The sequence below is a fragment of the Papilio polytes genome, unplaced genomic scaffold, assembly GCF_000836215.1.
Source record: "Papilio polytes unplaced genomic scaffold, Ppol_1.0 DF823177.1, whole genome shotgun sequence".
In the NCBI taxonomy this organism is placed as follows: domain Eukaryota; kingdom Metazoa; phylum Arthropoda; class Insecta; order Lepidoptera; family Papilionidae; genus Papilio; species Papilio polytes.
This window is the reverse complement of record NW_013526027.1, coordinates 367,791-390,124: the sequence shown is the minus strand read 5'-3', so window position 1 is coordinate 390,124 and position 22,334 is coordinate 367,791. Positions and strand designations below refer to the sequence as shown.

The 22,334-nt window shown below is 32.3% G+C and overlaps 1 protein-coding gene across 8 annotated transcripts in view; it reads left to right on the top strand.

Annotated features, from left to right (window-relative positions):
* LOC106105193 (rap1 GTPase-activating protein 1) overlaps positions 1–22,334 on the top strand; it is a 197,409-nt gene that overhangs the window by 139,808 nt on the left and 35,267 nt on the right. The window contains exon 1 of one of the 8 annotated variants that reach the window (XM_013285462.1): positions 4,670–4,824. The exons of 6 other annotated variants lie outside the window; for them this stretch is intronic. In XM_013285462.1, the coding sequence (XP_013140916.1) occupies positions 4,738–4,824 (87 nt within the window). In that variant the 5' untranslated portion in view covers positions 4,670–4,737. Of the gene's footprint in view, positions 1–4,669; positions 4,825–13,976; positions 14,176–22,334 lie in introns of those variants that run through there. One more of the 8 variants, XM_013285463.1, reaches the window with a different exon arrangement.

The window sequence follows — 22,334 nt, the reverse complement described above, 5'->3', positions numbered from 1 at the left end:
AGAAAAAAAGAATTAAATCAGCTTGAAACTAACTTTTCATTCTTACCATATTTATGCATGTAATTTTATTTAAACGATTGAAAAAATAACTAGTTTCTTATACAATGTCTGAAGCCATGCTCCGATAACATCCAGTAGTTGACCTGATAAACACCGGATCTCCATCGATTTATTAAACAAGAAAAATGCGAATGAAATCAACTTGGCAGAACAATTGTTCAGTCTTAATTAGACGCTACAATCTTGCAAGGTATGAAGATTCTTGATTAGAAACGAGACTTTTTTATTTCACTAAACTACAACGTCATCTGATGTCAAATGAAAATTCTATTTTCTATGTGTATGCTTGACTATAGTATGATCCAGACAACTCTATTCTATTTTTTTAACAATTGATGTTACTTCGGCATTAACGGATAGAAGTTTCGACGATAAGTTCGCATTTTAATGCAAATAAAAACTACATGATGCTTTATCTTTAAAACAACTTCTATGAAATCTAAATAAGGTATTCAGGTTGGAAGTATAAGGCAGACATTAAAACAATTTTACGGGCCGTTACGACCGCAACATTATGAATACGTAAGGAATATGATAGGAATCCGGAAGGAAGGAAGCACCGACCGTCCACCTAGTAGCTACGTTCACGGCTCTAGATCGCATTAATTTGGCTTCAGTCCAACTTTGGGAGAGGTTGCAAGTCGCCGTAAAGGTGTTATTATTAAAACTATTAACATATTCAGTATTTCATATTTTAAATCTAGAAACTGTCCAGTTGTTGGTCGACCTCTTTTTTACTTGAGTCGAATATGGAAGGAATCATATCCATCTGACTGGTCAAAATGTTCTACAGATTAAACAGTAATCGATTTTAAAACGTGAGGTCTCATATGCATTTGATTCATATAATACAGTGTATAATTATTTACGTTCTTCCGATTTCTAAAGAAAGCGTTGCTTGTTATCTTCAACTGGTATATCTATTCTTTACTATCCACATTTATTTTTATCGTTTCGCCATCGAGAATTTTATGACATACGACAACGTGACTCGGAAAAGGTTAATTGGGTCCTGGTCTCAGCCACTTCTATTAGGTCTCAAGTAACAATGTCTGAATAGCTTACAATTATATTATGTGTATAAAAAAATTAAACTGTGGTAACCTTAACTCATACTTCATCATTTATTTTTGTGTTAATGCAAGCATACTTTATTGATAAGTCCGCGACATAAACGTAATTTATTCTTGGCTTCATCCTTTCTACTTGTGAACCTATTGCAAACAACCATATTAAGTAATAAAGTCTATAAACATAATACTAAAGTAGATAAATATGTTACAATAGATAAGGTAATCGCGAGAATATCTAAAACGATAAGATCATGAGAACTTGACAGAAAGAAATCCCCCGCATAATCTAAGTAAATCTCGTACAGACGCGCAATTCCGCACTTCTAGTGAACGCGTTCGTTAATATGCATGAGATGAGTGAGATAGTACGGAGGTACTACAGACGTCACGATTCTATGCAATAGAACTGACCCTTGTCAGCAAATAAAACATGGAAGAAAAAAAGATGGTCGTATACAAAATTTTCGCACTACCCACTTTGAAAGTACCCTCACAATTCTTGTGAAATGAATGAATGTGAAAGGATTGACTGGAAATATGTAAGTACGGTATACAATGGCGACGTCAGCAACTATATTAATGTTTCTGCTGATAATATGGTCCCAAATGTTTATTACTATCATGCTAAGTGACCGGGATATCGAAAATTATTGTTTGCTGTCGAAAGTAAATATGAAAGATAAGACGAAGCGTGTACTACGAACATCAAGGTCACTTTGCTTCGAAAGGAATACATTTCAGGAATTTGTTTCTTTATATTTGTTTATAGAACCTTTGTATACAAAACATGTTTTGGAATTATCAATTCTATAGGGGGTTTCCTTAGTAAGTCTTACGATTACATTTAATTTATTGAAATAATTTGTACTATTGTGCTTCATTTGAAACTTCTCAATATATTTAAGGTTCATCAATCTTTATACGCATTTATAAACTCGATTTAAACAAACTGCCCACATACAAACTTATTGCTCTAATATTTCAGAGATGCGAGCATTGAAGTAAACATCGCAAGTTATCGAAATGGTTTGTATGCCAAAGTGATCTGTTACATGTTGGAGCGCCAATAAACTGTATATATTTATACGGTTCGTTGGTATCATAGTACGCAAATTGAAGATTAATATTTCAAAAAATGTGAATAAAATTTATCACGCTTCTCAATTGTTTGAAACGAAAACCCTTTTTATGCGTATCTTTTAATTGCAATATCTTTTATTTCACTATTCGTTTTCAATCACACGAACTATATTTTCTTCGTTAACATTTGTAACTCCAATTGCAATATTTCCAGTTTAACGTTTGTTTCTGGATTCAACTATTTAACAACTTTGAGTTGTGAGAAATAGTAGACTAATGGAATCGAATGAACTCATTCGAAAGCTTTGCAAGTTGTTTCTCGGAGCTCGCTACGCTATATTGAAAGTTTGTCGAGGTTCGCGCCCGAGCTAGTGGTATTGTTGCAATATTTTAAACTTTAGATGTCTATTACAAACATAACTAGGCTGCACCAGCACATGCTATTAAACTAAATTTCGTCATTTCATTTTCGTTAAAATAAGTCGATATTTTATTTTAAAAGTTAATTACATGAGCTTAGTCTATTTCGTAACTCTGAGAGGTTTCCCGCTGGCAAACTTTTCAATCGGGACCACTTTGCTACGGCCGCAACTTTGTCCTTTGAGACCACGTTTTAGCTCTCCGTTTACTTTAGTAAATTGTAAGCATAAGGAACTCACCGTGCATTTTGGGAATTCTTTATAAACCTTAAAATGTATAGCAATTACATTTAGTATAGACGTCTCAAAAGCCTACGTCTAGTCTGCCTGCTGTAATTTGATAGTTGTTATTTTCGTTTTATTTACGCCGAGGTCTAAAACTTAACTGTTGTAATGCATCAAAATTATTGAATTTATCACCGTGAAAAGTAAATTCTAATTTGAAGCTAAATAAAACTAAAACATGTAATAATGTACCATTGTCTTTTTTCCGTCCTATCATTTGTGAATCTACCGCATTCTTAATTCAAAAAGAAGTAATGAGACAGTCTAAGTTTCGTTTCAATGTTTTATTCAGTTGTTAAAACTTTGTACCGTCTGTTTTCTTTAATACAATTCTTGTTTGTTATAAAAATAAATGTTTTATTATACAGTCGTAAAACATTCAAAATGAGTATCTTTTCGAGTACTCATTAGGCCTTTTTTGTGATTGCTTGTTCGTTCCATGCGTTGTTACGGGTTTGTTTGGAACTTTTAGGAAAATTGGTAACGTTACTTGAGATTCAAATGTATATTTAATTGAATGGCTTATTACATAAAATACAAGCAAGATGCAAGGTAGTAGGCAAGGAATAGTTTGCTAATAAAGTTACTTTGTAGTTACATTTTTATATTCTTTAATTAAACTTTTTTCTTGTGGAGATTAGATTTTTTTATCATAATAAGAAAAGTTAGTTAGTTAGTAATATGGTAGCTTTAAATAATCTAGTAACAGACAATGATTATGAAAACAAACAACATGGACGCTAAGAAACTGACAAAAACAAAGTTCTATTCGGGAAAAATATTCCTCCAACCGATTAACTAATTTTAACTACCGACAAGAGGAAAAGACCCAATCGAGTTCATAAATTTAACAATTTAATATAAAGTACAGCAGTTGTTCATTATTTAAAAAACAAGCTCTTGTGTAATATTAAAAGAAGCGAGAAATAAAACACAGAATCCAATTTTCAGTTAAAGCCTTTGAGATCCAAACGTAACATAAGCGTAAAACCATTTTTATGCACGATCCTAAGAGATGTACTAAAATGATACAGCTTTAAGCCAAGTAATTCACGTCCATGCGTTCTACGAAATTCTTAGTAAAAAGATAGATGATGTTTATAGTCCTTGGACCATTTTTCTGATCGATCCGTATTTCAAGGTAATCCTTAAATAGCCAGTAACATTCGTTAATCATCATATTAGTATTATAAATGAGAAAGTTAAGATGGATGGATGGATGTTTGTTAGTTTGTAGCCTAAACGGCTGAACGGATTTCGATTAAATTTGGTACAGGTGTAGAGGATAGTCTAGAAGAACATATGGGCTATTCACTTTAGTTTTTTTTTATTCCACGCGGACAGTCGCGGGCGAAAGCTAAATGAAATATATAAATTAAACAGTGGAGTATTCAATTTACTGTATAACCTTATCGCTTGTTATAAAAGCTTTTTGCTGTGTTGGTGTTTGTTGATTTATTCCGTAACGTAAACAGAACAATCCTTGATATTTCATTAGTTGCGTAGTTTCGGTGCCCCTTTTTTATGGTGTACAAAACTTCAGTTTTTATTAAACGTTTACAATATATGTAAATTATTTTGTTATCACACCTTTTTCCTGATGCTCGTGCCCCGTGCTATCAGTCGTAACGTACTATATTATGTTAGTTTCCATACAACCATTTTCCTTTGTTAATTCAGGACGGACGGACGTTATTCTGTAAATATTAAAGTTTATTTTTTGTTTGGGTTTAATTTTAAATGTGTTTTTTTTTAGTAAAACGCTTTGACATGTGATTTTTAATTTTTGTTGTAAGTGGTGTGTGGATATTTATTCTAAAATGTTTCGGAAAATGTCTTGGAATGCTATTGCAGCGAAAAGAAGAGGTTCAAGAGATTCTCCTCTGGATTCAACCTCGTCCGACGAGGTATCGAACATTTTATTTTATGTTTCATATCGAATAGTACGCTACACAAAAACGTTGCCCTTACGGCCTTGCTGTTATCGGTGATTGAATACTGATATTTATATTGGGAGCGAATTTATTAAATATTGTATATACGCATTATTTTATAGTAAATTGTATGAACATACATTTTTGTACTTACAGCAGAATCTTAATTATCCATTTTAATGCATAATAGAGTTCTTATCAAAGATATCCGACAGATGTTGGGGTATCATCATCACCAGCTCTCTATATGTCCCCACCGAGGGGCTCGGAGCCTACCCTAAATTAGGGTGTTTAGGCCATAGTCAACCACGCTGGCCCAGTGCGGGTTGGTCGACTTCACACATATCTTTGAATTTCTTCGCCGATATGTGTAGGTTGCATCACGATGTTTTCCTTCACCGTAAGAACGTCGGGTAAATTATGTACATATGAAAATTCGAAAAATCGAAAATCACATTGGTACACGGCGGGATTCGAACCCAAGACCTGTATATTACAAGTCAAGTGCTTAAACCACTGAGCCACCGACGTTCTTGTTGTTGGGGTATAATATTACTATTTAATAGCTAGAATGTTTTTTTTTTTTTTTTGTGTTATTTAATATATTATTAATCTATATAATACTAATATCTTACTATCTTAACTCTTACTAATATTATAAATGCGAAAGTTTAGATGGATGGATGTTTGTTAGAGTTTGTAGCCTAAACGGCTGAACGGATCTCGAAGAAATTAGGCATAGATGTAGAGTATGGTTTGGAAAAACACATAGGCTACTTAGTTTTTTTTAATTCCACGCGGACGGAGTCGCGGGCGAAAGCTAGTAGTTACATAATCATTTAAATAATTAATATTTGATATCCTTGTTTTCATGTTACCCGCGTGTTTGTATTTTTGTAGGAATCTGAACAATTACAGTTTTTGGCAATTCACCCTTGACAGCCTTAGGGTTGTCTAGTCGACGACCCTTGGATCTAAAGCCTTAAATTAAAGATCATATCTTACTGAAAGCCTGCACTTTCATCATGCTCTGATAAAAAACTTCAAAATATTTTAAATTTTACAACATACTCTGTACTCCAATATTCAGTCTTATTATAATATAAAACTTTGAATAACAAATTCTGTTGAATATTATTGAAGATTTACTTTTTTGTCTAAGATACGGAATACGGTGAAAAATATTTTAGTTTAAATTGAAACGTACTGGAGTACAATTACAATATAATAGGCTATGATTGTTTTGTCATCATCTTTTTTAATTCAAGTTGTTTTATTAATTTGCAAATTTAGCGACAACCCTATCCTACCGGATGCGACTGACTCCTGCGCAAACCGGTTTACGTTCCGCGCTGTTTATCATCGCATCCCAAATACATTTTAAAAACCGTCTTAAGTTGCGTTAAAACGTAATGTGTTCAATAGATAGTTGTTACTTGAAACAATTTCGCGAACGACTTTCCATTTCGCTTTTGATAGTGTTTTGTTTTTAAAACACTTTCTTCTTAATTACATGTGTAGTGCATGTAAATTTTGTAATTATCTGACTAATATTATAAATGCAAAGTTTAGATGACTGAATGTTTGTCAGAATTTGCCGACTAAACAACTGAACGGATGTCGATGAAATTTGGCAAATATGTAGAGTAGAACATGGTTTGGAAGAACACATAGGCTACATGCTTTTGTTTATTTTTTTCCACGAGGACGGAGTCGCTGTCGATGGCGATGTAACTGTCGAATTACTTCTAGAATATATGTCGCCCTAATCACAGATACAACAAATACAATAAAACAATGATTTGACGATAGAGAAGCACGGGAAGGGGAAATATGCTCTTTATGTGCGTCTCTTCTTCCGTGGGATAAGGGTAGGCAAAACATCTGCAATTGCGGATGTCTATGGGCAGCGGTCGCTTCGCCATTTTGGCGGATATAGGTGGCCGCTTGCTCGTTTGCCGCCTTATGTTTTAAAAAAAATGTAAAAAATTTCGAGGTTGTAATTGTATTCGATTTTCAATCAACTTGTGAAAGTTTCTTAAAAGTTGGGATATGATTTTGTTTTGCATATGAAGGCATATTTGTTGTATTTCTGAAATGATAATTACGCTTGTTTTTCTTTATGTTTGTTTACGCGGTATTATTCCGTGCCATTAATTTATTTCATTGCCAAATTTGATCGTAAACAAATATAATAGAAATGACGTATGAAGTTATGAGTAACGTTTCAATAAATATACGTAAGTTTTGTTTAACGATTTTTAATTATGTTTCTTTAACGTTCACATAAGTCGACGGTGTTAATTAAACTTTCTTAGTTGTTCGAGAAAGTATTCTCTGTCTCGCCCTTGTTTGAATTTCCATGTGACTGGCAAAACGCCAAGCGTCTAGCAAAGGCTTTCGACGTGCCAAACAATATGTTGCATATAGGCGCAGCGTTAACACTTTTGTTACAACGAGTACGTATAGTGTTAAGAAAGTAAATTTATATGTTCGTCTTCTCTTCGGATCAACTACGAATAATTTTAATATGAAGTTGAGGGCCTGTCCCACCACTGGCTGATAGAGACTCAGATATAAAAATGACGTCACTGTCAGATAAGGGACAAAATCCGATATTTCCATCACATGTTTTACATTTTAGATTGTTATCAGACAATTTACAATGAGGAGGGACAGGCACTAAGGCTTTTAAATATCGATCTCGAAAGATAATCGTCAAATTGACACGTAAAGACAAGTTTAATTTTTAAACCTATTCGTTTTTATTGCCAGGATATATGTTATTATTAAAATAAAATTCCATAGAAATGATAAATTGTTTTACCAGATTTATTTTAGGCAATGAATTAATATAAACCTTCAATGTAAATAATTTTCCTCCAATGATTTACCTTATTAAAATTGTTTTCCAGAATTCAATACCGAAATAGACATATGCGTGTTAACCACGACAGATATATTTGAAAACAAAATTGTTATTAAAAGGACTGGGTTTTCATTTACACCCAATTTGTGTATATATTTTGCCTTACGAAGAAGAATAAAGTTTGTATTTGTTGGTTAGTTTATATGTTTAAGTATGATCAGAAACAATAGCATTTTTTACTGTCACCAATGCGTTAAACTAATGTGTTACAAGGTCCCGACCTTCCATACGTTGGTATCACAATAGTCGAAGTGTTTAATCCCTGTGTAAAATGCTATTGGCACGGTCAACATTCGCCATGACATCACCCACGTTTACTTTATCTGTTAAACTTAACTGTTAAAACGTCAATGATTTTAGTTATAACGGTACATAATTGTTTCGTTTAGGATACTTCAATGCGTAAACAGTTCTATTTAATGTACTGAACTATCAGCTAGGTTTAATATTATAAGTGCACACACAGATCGATGATTGTAACTAGGTAAATCTAGACCGGATTAAATTCAAAAATCACCATAGTATCTAGAACTTTGTAGCTCAAGCTACTTTGTTTTGTTTTTAAATTCCTGCAGACTAACAAGGGGTCGCATCATCAGTTTACTATGTGTCCCTGAGGGTCTCGGTGTCAACCTTAAAGGTACACGGACCATGGTAACAATAAGTAATAAGTACCTACATTAATGTATAGCTAACTTTGTATAAAATTATGTATAAAAATTAGGTGTCCATAGGTTTTTATCGATAAAGTTACGCAGCCGTTATTAATTTCCGTCGTGTTTGACTTGCCATGCTGTCGCTGTTTCGGTGATGTAGTCATGGAGACAGTTGCGCGCATAGGTGTCCTCACAGCTAATAAACTACAAACACGAGCATGTGGGCATTGAAAGATGTTTTGTGCAATATAAGTATAAAGTTACGTTTATAGAACTGTGAATTTTTATAAACATATTATGTCAGTAAGAAAATATGGTCATATTGTAATTAAATGAATGAAAACGGCTAAATATATATGCGACTTCTCATTAATATTATAAATGTAAAGTTTAGATGGATGTATGAATGTTAGTTAGAGTTTATAGCCTAAAATGCTTAACATATCTCGATAAGCATTTGGCATAGATGTAGAGGATAGTCTGGACGAACACGTAGGCTACTTACTTGTGTTTTTATTTTAATTCGAACGAAACGAAACCCTGAAGTTAATCGGACAATATGCAATAATATAAGGAGGTGTGTGGAGGAAATATTTGACTAATCCGTATAAAATTGACTAAACGAGAACATTTGAAGTAATCTTCGAATGTAGTTACCTAATAATAAGTTATTTTCCTGTTCATTGTTCTTCTTAATTACATTACCGGCCTTCATTTGTTTGTTATTAATTAATACACTAGCCGAAGCTTCAATTAAAACCACGATATAACATGCCTACTGAAACCGCAAACTACATAATTTTACCGCCATAATTCTATATATGATAAACAATTACGTTATAGCTATGTTAGCCGAGTTATTGTAAACTTAGTTCAAAGCTCGCGTATCCAACTTAGATTTTGCTGCAGTCATTTGCATAATTGCTATTTTGTGTTACTCCGTGCATAGTGTTTGAAGCAAATTTAGTACCATTTCCTTAATAAAAAATACAGTATTAGAACGGAATAGTAAAGAGTTTTCATTGATTATTCCTGAATAGAACATTTAGGGCCTGTCCCACTACTGGCTGATATAGGTTTAGATAGCTATTTTTGTAACTATCTGCGATAACTAGTAATTGGCCTTCAGTTTTTTGTTTCTTTTATTACTGTTTTTTTTGTAAGTTAATCATAAATAAATTAAAAAAAATGACATCACTGTCAGATAAGGGAACAAAATTCGATTGTTAACAGACAATTTATGTGAGAGTACTTGGAATTTTCGTCGAATTGACTAACACAAATAAATGTTTATGCCAATTTGCAATTAGAAGCAAACAAACAAAAAAAATCACATACTTGGATAAGTCATAGTAAAAGATTAATCAATTGTAAAACATACGCCTTCCCTGATTTGCAACCCCATAACGAAACCAGTACTAAATGAAATAGGCCAAACATTAACCCGTAATAAAGATCGTAAAAAAACGAATTTGTAAAGTCGTCCCTTTCCTTTACGATCATCGGAAAATGACTATTGCGTCGTTTTATGTTTACCATGGTGTAGATTAAGTCAGTATTAACATGAGTCGTTCGATTATAGTCTTTATTACAAAGCTGTTAAAAGCTAGAGAATGATCGTTTTACATGATTAATGGAATAATACTGAAAATAGATCATACATTACGTCTAAAATTTATTGGGTTAATGAAATTGGAATAGACAAAGACAGTAGAGGGATGTTTCAAATTACGTTTTTTTATTAAAATGATCAATAAGAGACGAAGGTTATATTTGTAGCATCAACAAATTAATTTCTTGGAATAATTGGAAGAGAGTTTTTTTTTATCTGTTAGTGACAAATGACAACAAAGTCAAATATTTTTTTAAGTCTGTGTCATGTTTCGTTATAGATTGTCTTGAATTAGATTGTAGTTGTGTTATATTTTCTTGTACTTCAATACTGCTTACTCCGCATATAATTTCAACGCTATTGTCTTTGAGTTCAGCGAATTGATATAAATGATTTATGATTTTATCGTTTGATGAATGCGTGAAATTTTCTCCGATTATTGTGGTCTTGTTCAATTATTCCCAGGCTGAGATTCAAAGAACAGCTTCTTCGACTTTGATTGTATTCTCATTGACAATGACTTAGTAAAGAGTTTCTCATTATTTACGCTGATAATTTTGTGGGAAACTGTGATCTTGGAACAGTTGCGCATAAAAAGTGCGTGACTTTATTGCTCTTTCGATGTTTACGTGGGTTGATGTTTATTATTGTTCATAGAAAGGTTAAGTTGGAGGAAATCTTTAGTGAATATCCATCGTATCTTCTAAATTGAGATTAATTTTGATTAAAAATGGAATTTTATAACTTTTGCATTATTTTATTTGGTACAATAAAACTTTTGTTACTATTATTCTCTTTGGCGAGAAAAAAAATGTAATGAATAAATTTAGAATGTCTCATGTGGGAATGAATACAAAGTTAAAGATTTGAAATATGAATTTATAGCAGAATGTTTTGCATTGTATTTGTCGTTAAAATCCGGATAATCCGCCTCAAATCTCCAGAGACGATTTTCTTCCAGCCGCTGCAACTGGGTCTCGTCTAAATCGAAGCACTTTAGTTCCTTCTCCGCTTTAAACATCGTAATCTCACATAGGACACGAAACGTTTTATACCAAACTTGGTTAATATTTCTATTTAACACTTTATTCTAAATACATCTATTTTCAAATGTAAATAGTTTTAATGTTAATTCAAGTCTATATTCTGACTTTATCTTCTACATGTTTGTACTTTTATGTCAATTTTTCCACATTTTTATTAAATCGCTCACGTCTATCGAACTACATATGTTATACTTAATAGCTAGTCCAAAAATGTAAGTAAAAAAGCTAATGACCACTGTTCGAAAACATGAGATTGTCCACCGCGATATTTGGACAAAAAGTAACCAAACGTATCAGTTACTAATGGAAGCGGTTATCGTAATGTCTTGTCTGTGGTTTTTTTCGCAGTTACAACTCAAATGCATGAGTCAGGGGCAGATATGGACGGTAAGGTGTGTATTTGATACCACTTTACAACATGTAATGATATTAACATTTCTACGTCAAATTTGGACTTGTACAGAATATCAGCATTTCGTGATGTCAAATTTTATTTGTGAAAGTCTAAATTTAAAGTTAACACGACACCAAATTACCATCTTTGTCGTGTTCAAATCGTCCTTTTTAAATCCCTTATGTCGATTTACGTTTTATAAAAGCTTTCGTGTAGTTGTGATCAAATGCCATTAGTTATCAGAGTAACAATAATTCCTTATTAATGATAGATTGCCCAGGACTCTACAATTGTGCTGGTTGCACACTAAGTGCAGGCATCATTAATTTTCACCACGTCAAACAACCTCCTTTCATTACGACCTCACTTTAATAAAGTTCATACTAGATCGTACTAAACATCGCTAGTTATGTGTACTTGACGCCTGATATATTTGATATAGTTTCGCACTATTTTAATAATAGTTTAAATCGTCTTGTTTCTTCTTTTCTGTCGTTTTTTAGATATTGCTGAATATTTAAGACAATTTTTGTTTTGAGACAATTTTCTTGATGAATGTCGATCGACTTTATTCGATAATATTATGTTATTTCTTATAAATTCGTGCAATTACTTAAACCAATTGTATAAGTCGTGTACTGTCTGTATATTTTATAGCAAACATTTGCGGTTTGGATTGCGCATTGTACATTTCTATTGGAACTATCGTATCGATTATAAATGATTCAAGAAGTTGACTCACCAGACTCCGCTTTGTGCGGACTGGATTGTCCACTTTTAAATAAGATGCAATCAGTTTGCGGCTGTCTTTTGCATATTTATTGCGATGTCCTTTAGAAAAGTATATTTTTTACATTTATTTCAGTACTTCTGATACAGATTATATTTTATTTTCATAACACTGATATGTAAGATTAAAAAAAGTTAGTTTAATCTAACAGATTTTATGCCAGGAATCTGAAATTTAAAAGACATTTGGAAGTGTATATTACAAAACAAAATAATTGCTAGCTAATTGCTTGAAAACATATCTACTTTGCAAGGAAACCATGCTAAAAGTTGATTCTAAATAACTGTTTTGTCAAATTCAATTTTGGCAGACGCACAAGCGAACCGTTAAAAAAGCAGGTAAACACTCTACACTGAGTCATAAAATGTCTTTTTGCATCAATGCCAACACTGAAGCATTCAAACCATTACCACAAAAGTCTTTCTTCAATCAAAATGACATAAGGTGTAATTTTGTTTGTGAGATATTATGAAATCATAATTCGTAGCGACGTAACCGTCTTGCTGTTTGAATAAATCAGCAGCCGGTGTCGCAACAGTAGCGAGACAAGCGACAGTTGTTTGCTAAATAGAATATGCAACAACAAGCTCTTTTTCTCTATTGTTTTTATCCTGGCAGGGCAGGGCAGGCAGGGATTTTGCGACGTTATGTTCACTCACTTGTCAATTCATATGAGGTATGTTTTCCAGGTATTCCCTGTCTGATGTGTCTGGATATTGTATGTTAATTTTATTGGCGTATTTATCTCTATTAGTGGCAGCGTCAGTTCCTGTCGTAACTTGCATCCTTCGGGTTGTAGGTGTTACTTGACCCGTGTTATTGACCATTATTACTCAACGAATTTAACTAAACGGAGCATCTAAAAATGTTACGTTTTTACTGATGTTTCTAAAAATGTAAAAACTATCTACTCTACTGTTTAGGAGGTTTACATTTTACAGTGTGAGAAAAAATAACTTTTAAAGAAGTAACAATGAGAGTATCGAGATGACGCAATAATCGTTCAGAATTTAAAGCTATTTGATTTAACGTTCGAAGTCAATAATCATATCTTTCAATATAAAGTAAATGTGTGTTTAGAATGTCTGTTTCTTGGATTTGAATACAATAATTTCGCTGTTCAAACACTTTGAGGCTATCGTATGAGTAAACAAATTGCAGACACGACCTTGTCTTGAACTCGCAGCTGAATCAAATGTGTCGGTTCTTGGTATTTTTTTATTGATATTCGAAGTATACACTGATTACGTTGCATTGCGCAGTAATCTTGAGTACTCAAGGTTGAGATATCTCGTTACCTTCTGTAATTCTAACACGGATATGTGTATCTAGAGGTATCGATGCTAGTATTATAATTTCTTTTCCTGATTCTTCATTATTATATTTTTGAAATACAACTTATTGTTAAAATGTCTTTTTCTGAACTTTAATAGACAAGGTGTGATTGAATAAACTTTATTTGAACTGGACTATATACGTCAAGTAGGGGTGTTTTATGTCTTTTATGTATTATAGTGTCTATAGCAATCAGTTCAGACATTCTTATGTTTCGATCGGTTATTATCTTGTCAACTATTGGAGTTCGATTTGCAACTGAACTTTAAAAGGTTGTGTACACACGTTCACTGTTTACGAAGTAAATAATGTGTGGTACGCCTTTTAAGTGCGGACGTGTCAGTTTTCTGGCAAGTCTTTTACGGATCGGTTGTGATGCTAATGTTATTATATTTTAAAATAAACTTCGCATCGTCTTGTAACCGGTTACTTCAGCATTTTGCCTTATTTTCGAACAGTTGCTGACAGGTTAACTTCACAGTTGGATTGCCCAGTGAAATGTGTGTTGCTGATATTAAATTTAAGTGTACTATTAATGGATAACCATGATTTATTTTTGCGTGTGAGTAACTGACTTTTATACTTTTAACTTCAAGTCTTATCTGTGAAGGTTTTCTAACAAATTACTTTAAGGTCACGCTAGTGTTTGGGTTTTTGTACGTTTTATTTGAAACATTAATGAATCAAAGTTAAAACAATGTTTTGTGAAACAATGTAAATACTTACGAGGATTTAATACTTTTGTGTAACTTTTATTTAAACTCTAATAATTACATATGGCATCAGAGGATGTTCTAAAAATAATCGTTTGGAATCCGGAGTTAAACTGGGAATTCGAAATATAATTTAGAAGAGATGCATCTAGCGAAGATCGATCGCACGTGACTGTAGAAGATTTATAAATAACTGGCGTGGCGTGACCCACTAAGAAACTTTCCGAGTTTCTATTTCTTGTGTGAAAAACAACCATTAGAGAAAGACCCATCCCATAGACTTCGAAATCTCCTTAATAAATCAGAAAATCGTCGGTCAGGAACATTGTATTAGTTGTTTTTGTATTTATTGTATAGTTTATTCCTGTCTACAATTTCTATTTTCGATGTATAAGATATAAAGTCTCTATTATGGCAACAAAGCTGTTTTCTGTTGTTCAATTTTATACAGTCCAAACTATTGTCTTCACTCTAACATTTATAGTTTCGAAATATTTTGATATGATCAAAGTTGCCGCGTGATCTCCAATTCTTACTTGCACGTATTAAATTCTCATTTCTTAGCGAACAATATACCACAACTCATGCTCGACTATACGCACTATCGAGCCGCTGAAGTGAAATCTACTTTCCTTGTGCCGTAAAACTTTCCAGTGCACTTGCAACCGCGTGGATTATGCAGAGGTGATCTCGGTAACATATTGCGGTCAATTCATCATTGCCCAAGAAAGAGAAAGCTAATTTACTAGTACATCCCTAATAGTTTCATACACCATGTCTTTATTAAAAAAATGTGCATATAAATTTTTTCTATCGTAATTTCTTTGTTATAGCCAATTGTATCAAATACAATTATTATTCTATTAGGAAGAGTGATTTTCTAAAATGTTTACGTAATTATTTCTGCTTCAATCTACAACATTGTCAGCTGTTACAAATTAAAAAGTTGGAAAGTTAAGTGAATGACCGCTTGTGATCTCACGGTAGATATGAGGTCTGCACATCACAGACGGTCGCTGGACTAAATATTGACTCTGCGTCACGCGATCTCTACTACTGAGTTAAATCAATTTAAAACTGTTGAACATGCAGAAAATTTCTACTATACTGCGATAAGTCTACTTATATCTTAGTATACTTAATTTTTAAGACACTATTAAATTGCTGCTTAAATTTATACTTCTCCGTTTGTTATATGTGCAATCAAAATGGCCGCTTCAAAGAACAACAGAAGCGTTGGGTTAACATAAAATAATTAGCAACTTGCATAATTTTTAAATTAAAATAAAAAACTAGTAATGCATACAAATTATCTTTAAGCAGACGTTCACTTTGTAACGCTACATAATGTAGACAATAACTACGTTAAGTATATGATATAATGTTCGTAAAAGTGCTGGAGCTAGTTTTTTTTAATATACACCGTTATTGGCAAGATAATGCGGCAGTTAGAATACCTTTCGTTAGTTATTTAACCGTTTCCACCATTATATTTACATCGACGTCATGCTTCTAATGTTTTATGTTTGTTACGTCTTTGCATAGATTTTCTACAGTCAGCTGCATAAAAATGTGTACATTTACAAAAAAAATTGTATACGTCTTCACTTTCAAAAACGTATGCACGTATTCGTTTTCAGTATGAATTCTTAGTCGGTAGCATACAGATGGCTACGTAAATATTTTTAAAACGGAAGTTTGTTTAGTATGACATTTATATATTTTTGCAGCTGACTGTACAGTTCTGAAATTGTACTAATCTTACTCTTACTAATATTATAAATGCGAAAGTTTAGATGGATGGATGGATGGATGGATGTTTGTTAGAAATTGCATCCCAAACGGCTGAACGGATTTCGATGAAATTTAGCATACATATAGAGGACAGTCTGGAAGAACACATAAGCTACTTACTTTTGTTTTTTTAATTTGCGGACGAAGTCGCGGGCGAAAGCTCGTATTAAAATGTATTGTTTAAAAATGTAACAAAAACACTTGTTTTTTTAATATCAGTTGTACACATACTGATTTAATTAAAGAGCAATTGATGTTCAGTGTAATAAGGTTTTTTTAATTAAGTCTTGTTATCCATATCAATTAGTGTGAACTTGAAACAATACAAAAATGAAAGTATTTTTATTCAATTATTATAGGAAATATGAAAACTAATAAAGTATAGAGGATGAATGAACTCGAATGCATCTCGACGTTGCCAATAAAATAAATAACAATAATATTCGGAACCGGCAGTCAGATAACGAGATATATTTTTGAATATCATGACATATTTATGTCACATACAAACTTTATCTGTTTTCATTTTTTAAGTATTTCATACATTTATGCCGTAAATTATTGTTATTTATTTATTCCGAGGTTAACTAAAAGGACTTCCTGAAGGAAAATGGTAACACCTCTGGTAAGTATTATTAAAATGCGAAAGCATAGATGTATGGTAGAGTTTATACGAGTAGTCTAAATTGCTAAACAAATTTCGATGAAATTTAGCATAGATGTAGAGGACGACTGGAAGAACACATGGGCTACTTACTGTTTTTTAATTCCACGCAGACGAAGTAGCGGACGTAATCTAGTCTTTAAAAAGGATACGAATGGGTTCTATAAATACATTGACGGTTAAATGGCTGTTGTTGCTAGAAGAAAACTAAGATATTGCTATATTTTTCTTCAAAGGGGGTTGAAATTTATTAAAAGCTTTGTCGCTAAAGTTCGCCTTTTTTAGTCTTGTTTTATAAGCAAATATGTTACAAGTTGAAAAAAGTATCGTCAGAAAGTCGTTAAACTTACGTTAATAGCACGAAATAGAGCAGGTTAATGAGCGGCAATGGTTAGGGTTATGGTGTAAGGGAATATCATTTGTAAACATATCGTGTCAAACGCTCTTTAAAAAGTTGAAGTAAAAGTTTGAAACAATTTTATGGAGACCTTTTATAATACACAAGTTCATACCGTAGAATTATTATTATAACGAATCAAACTTATGTCGCAATCAAAATATACAGGCTTAGGTTTCCTTGTTTTTATTAGAATACATCTTTTATCCAAAATTTACTGTAGATATTTTTTTGTTTATAGTTTATTATTTTATGTGTATATTATGTACGTTCTGTTTTATTCCTGTAACATGAATCTATCATTTGAACCACTTCAATATATCAAGTGCTATTGAGATTAAGATAAAAGTGTGTATGAACACATCCGAGGAACATATAAAGTAGTCATTCGGATTGTAAAAGAGCTATATTTTTAATTCATTCAAAAACAAAAGAAAGCAGATATCGTTAACCTCTTAATATATTTTATTATATTTGTATATTATCCGATATTTAAAAATATAAATGAATGCAACGGATTTTTTTATATAAATGAACGTAGTCAGAGTTTTAGATACACGTACAGTTTTCGGCCACACGTGTATGGTTTTTTTTAATCGTTAAAGCAAGGCAAAGGTCACGTTCTAAACATTTAGTTTGGGATTAGAGGAATATTCGTTTATACAGCATTTACAAAGGTTAGAACAATTAATCAGTAGGTTCTTTAATTCCTTCTAAAAACAATGTTTATAATTAAACTATTGGGATGGGATGAGTAAACATCAAATAACCGAAATTGCTTAGTAACTTTTTAAGATCGTCACCATCAAAAATTATCTGCCCACTGCTGGATATAAGCCATTAAGATTTTTAATTGGAATTTAAAAAAAATCCACCCATCAAACTGAAATTTTACTCAAAATGGAATTACTTCTATTAAAACGTTCTCAATTAAAAAAAGTTTCGAGGTTATAAAGATTTGATTTTATAATTAAAAATAATAATCAATATCAAGCCGTAGACAGTTAGTAATCTATTAAAAGTGATTTATATTCGAGTAAGGTAATTAAATTCAATAACAAAATAGTAATAATCTCGGATTAAACATCCGATTTTAATTGATCTCTACATCGACTACTATTCGATTAGCACGCAGTAGGATATAGTTTTTTCACGAATTTATAACAGTAGTGATAAGAGACGATGATATAAATTTAGCAACAATTCGAAATTCCTTGGTATAACAATTCAAATCCGATTGATATGAACTGTATTTTACGCCTTTGGGCCCACAAAACTCAAGGTCATCTTTAAAATATGTTTTATTTTTTGTTTGATTAATTCTGGCTGTAATTTCCATGTATAAAATAAAGGTTTATGTTAAAAAAATATATTTATAGTTGACGTATTTCTACGGTTTAAAATGTTCACTTTAGTTGGAATTGCAATTGCTGCGACCCTAATGAACACTCTTACGAGCTCTCGCCTCTGTGCTGAACGTTTACGCCAGGGCTGTCAAACTCTCCAACGTAACTCCAGTCCGCTTCAATGTAAGAAAATAATTACAAACTTTGTTATAACGTAAATAAAATAAAAATGTTGAATATAGGAATCTGATGCAATCATAGTTTGAACGAACGAACGATTTTTATCATTGCAACAAATTAAAGCGTTGTTCAATTATTGCGTTTTAAAAATTATCTTTCTCCATAACGGATCTTATTCAACTACACAATTTTATAAATATGTTACCAAAAACAAACATCGATTTAAAAAAATCTTCATGTAAATTATTTTCGGGCATTTGAAACATTTTAAACATACTAATTCATTTTGCTCTGAGTCACGGAACACTCATAGTTCACGCTCTCTGAAAGTTTTGAAATTCGGAGTTATTTCGTCTTAATGTTTGCTCGTGAAAGTTGCTAATGTAACGCGGTTAACATTCCTTTGATTTCTGGGAACTCATTACATACGACAGAAATTCGCAAGAATAAATAATTCATAAGTTTTTTTTTAAATAGCATCTCACGCACATAACCTAGAAGGATATGCAGAGTATGGTTCCATTTGCCGCGAACTATTCATAAGTAACTGACATAAAATGTACTTTGAAAATATTATAGTTATGAAAGATACAGACAGATAGTGCGGATTTGTCAGCTGTAAACTTGTGAAGCGGCGTTAAGTCGGCTTACAGTGGAACGGGAAAAGATTCATTTTTAAGTCGTCAGAAGTACAGCTCGGCAAAAATAGAATCACGGAAGTATTTATGCCATATTCAACTTTCAAGACAGGGCAAGACCATAAAACATTAATTAAAAGTAAATTAAATAAACAAAAGAGCATCTACAGAGATGCAAATGCATTATGAGACGAATTAATAAAAAGCCTCTGGTTATTGGTAATTTGTAAAAGCAAGCAGTGGCCAGGTTGATGTCCTACATGTAGATGCATAAATCTACAATATTGACTGTCAACAAAAGAATAATGATCCATTGCCAATTGGTTGGGTTAGCAGGCAAATTTATACATCAGTTAATTCTATTCAATGCAGTACTCGATTTGGCGACCGGGGCTCCATTAATGTGGCCCGCGACAACACGACAACCGCATATTAATTAGCCTCGTAAGGAAAGAGCGCGCCATTCTGTCTGCTAATACAGATCTGGTTTTGTTCGACTAAAAAAAATGTTTACTGAGACATGATTTTGTTCCTACGCTTAGTACAGTAATAATGTCATACTTCAGAAGGAAATGTGGAGGTTTGTTTGTATTTTATTTTTTATATTAGACTGATCCTGTGAATGAAAATTTACTTACGAGAGCTTTACGCTTGTAAGGTTCATGTGTGAAGATCGACTCTTCGAATAGACTCAACTCATCTATTGCTGGATTCAAGTCTGCAAATATTCTTGATTAAATTGCCAATTCGATTGTCTACTCTACATACAACTCAAGAATAATTTTCCACGCTCGTTATTAATGGAAAGTTTGTTTTTAACCTACATTCGCTCCGTAATTTCAAAATGGAACTATTAGGATATTGGCAACTTTAGTTTTTGTTTTAGTATCTTATTTTCAATCCGATGTCTGTATTTACATAATTTACTAAGAATACCAGATATTCTAAGACTAACGCATGCAGGACTTCCATAAACCCATTTGCAGTAACTTACATTACGTCAAACGAAATCCGGGGCAGAAAGCTAGCGACCAGAAATATAAACAAACGCGGGCGTGGTCATTATCTCTCCGCAAATACTTGCGATGATAATGTTTGTGATACACAATTAGGGCTGTCAACTTTCAATAAATGGAGAACAAAAAAAATAAAACAGCCATTATCGATTTGTTAATCATGAGACACGAAGGATTTAATGTCAAATACGAAGCCCAATGCACCATACTAATCCGCAAAATCTAGGTCCAATACATGCAAGTGGCAACCCTATACACAATGTATTGATTTACTTCCTATCTCAATACTAAGAAACGTTCATAAATTATGTCATAGAATATTGTTGATTTAGTTTGAACATGCGGTGTTTTTATTTACAATCAACAAATCAATGATTGTTTTTATTTGATTGTTGATTTGATTCTAATATTACGTTACTCATCTAAATATAAATAAATGACTATATTTTAATTAATATAATTTGATAAATGATGTTACGTGTTTCAACACATTCAAAATATGCTTATTTCTCTTGAGTATCAAACTAATTGAAAGTCGTTTAATTTAATATTGACGTATTTATTGGTAAAACTGAAGTTTTTTTTATAACTACTATCAGGAAATAATAATTAGAATTTTGTGTAAATCTATTTAGTTGTCTAATTTCACTAACAGAACAGTGCATAAATAGAAAAGTCGTGTTATAAAAAATAGACGTCTTCATACATGCAGATGTGCAGAAATGTGATAAAAATGTCTACATTTACAGTAATATCTTCACAAACTTTCCCCGAGCGTATATTCAGAATCTATTTCCACAAAATTGACCAGTTTTTGAACGCGTTCCAAATATACCTCAGATTCAAACTCGTCTATTTATGTCTTTTTAAAATTGCATAAAAGTTTATTCCTTAGAAATGGTTGTGAGATTCTAAGTGTGAAAAGATATGGAGTACTATCGTGTCTAGAAACACGTTATACATTGCGTTGAAAACCTATTTATGTTATGAATGCTAAGATACTTACGAATGCGGAGGTTTTGAAATATTTAAAACTTACATAAAATGTTAAACATTTACATAAATGAAAAAAAGAAGATTATTTGTTCCCTGTGACTCCTAAAAGTACCTACATAACCGTTTTCAAATATTATTTTTTTAACGAAAGAACTTATTTCTATTAGCTGGTAATAAGTTATACTTTTCCGTTTATATCACGCAGCGAGACCGCGCCAAATATCTAATAAAATATAACAGCCGATATCTAGTAAGCATACCAGTCAATATATTCAGTTCTTATATTTTATAGCATCGATATTTTTGTGCTTCCTTCGATAAGCTCCTCTTGCACCTTCATTTCTTCGATTTATTCATGTCTCCGCATAAATTTTGCAACGATAAAGAACTGTTCCATACATAAAATCAGTCTAAAGATACACGAAGACATCTCAATCCTTGAGCTCTCTGGCGACATCTAACATATACTCATGTATTTATATATGTATATTGTTAACGCTGCCGTTTGTCGGTAGTTCTCTCGTAATCCGCCTAGGCTGGGCTCAAGCCAGCTCAGTGACTTTATAGCGCCAGAACTATTATATTTCTACTTATACTTTATAATATGTTACATGTTATATTATTTATTTTATTATAATACGAGTACTAGCTTTGACTCTCAACTCCATTCACGTGGAATTATAAAACAAAAGAAAGTAGCCTATGTGTTTTTCCAGTCTATGCTTCTCATTTGTGCCAAATTTCGTCGAGATCCTTTCAGCCGTTTAGGCAACAAAATTAACTTTCGCATTTATAATTATAGTAAAATTGTTTGCTTGATTTAGAGCTGTTGTCGCAAAGTTTGCGATTCGTATATTTTGTTTATACTGTTAAGCGCTTGCGACAAATGTTAAAATGTATTTATTTTGATTCAGACTACCTATTCTCAATACTAATTACTGAATTAATAAAACCGGTATTATTTTTAATAATGACAA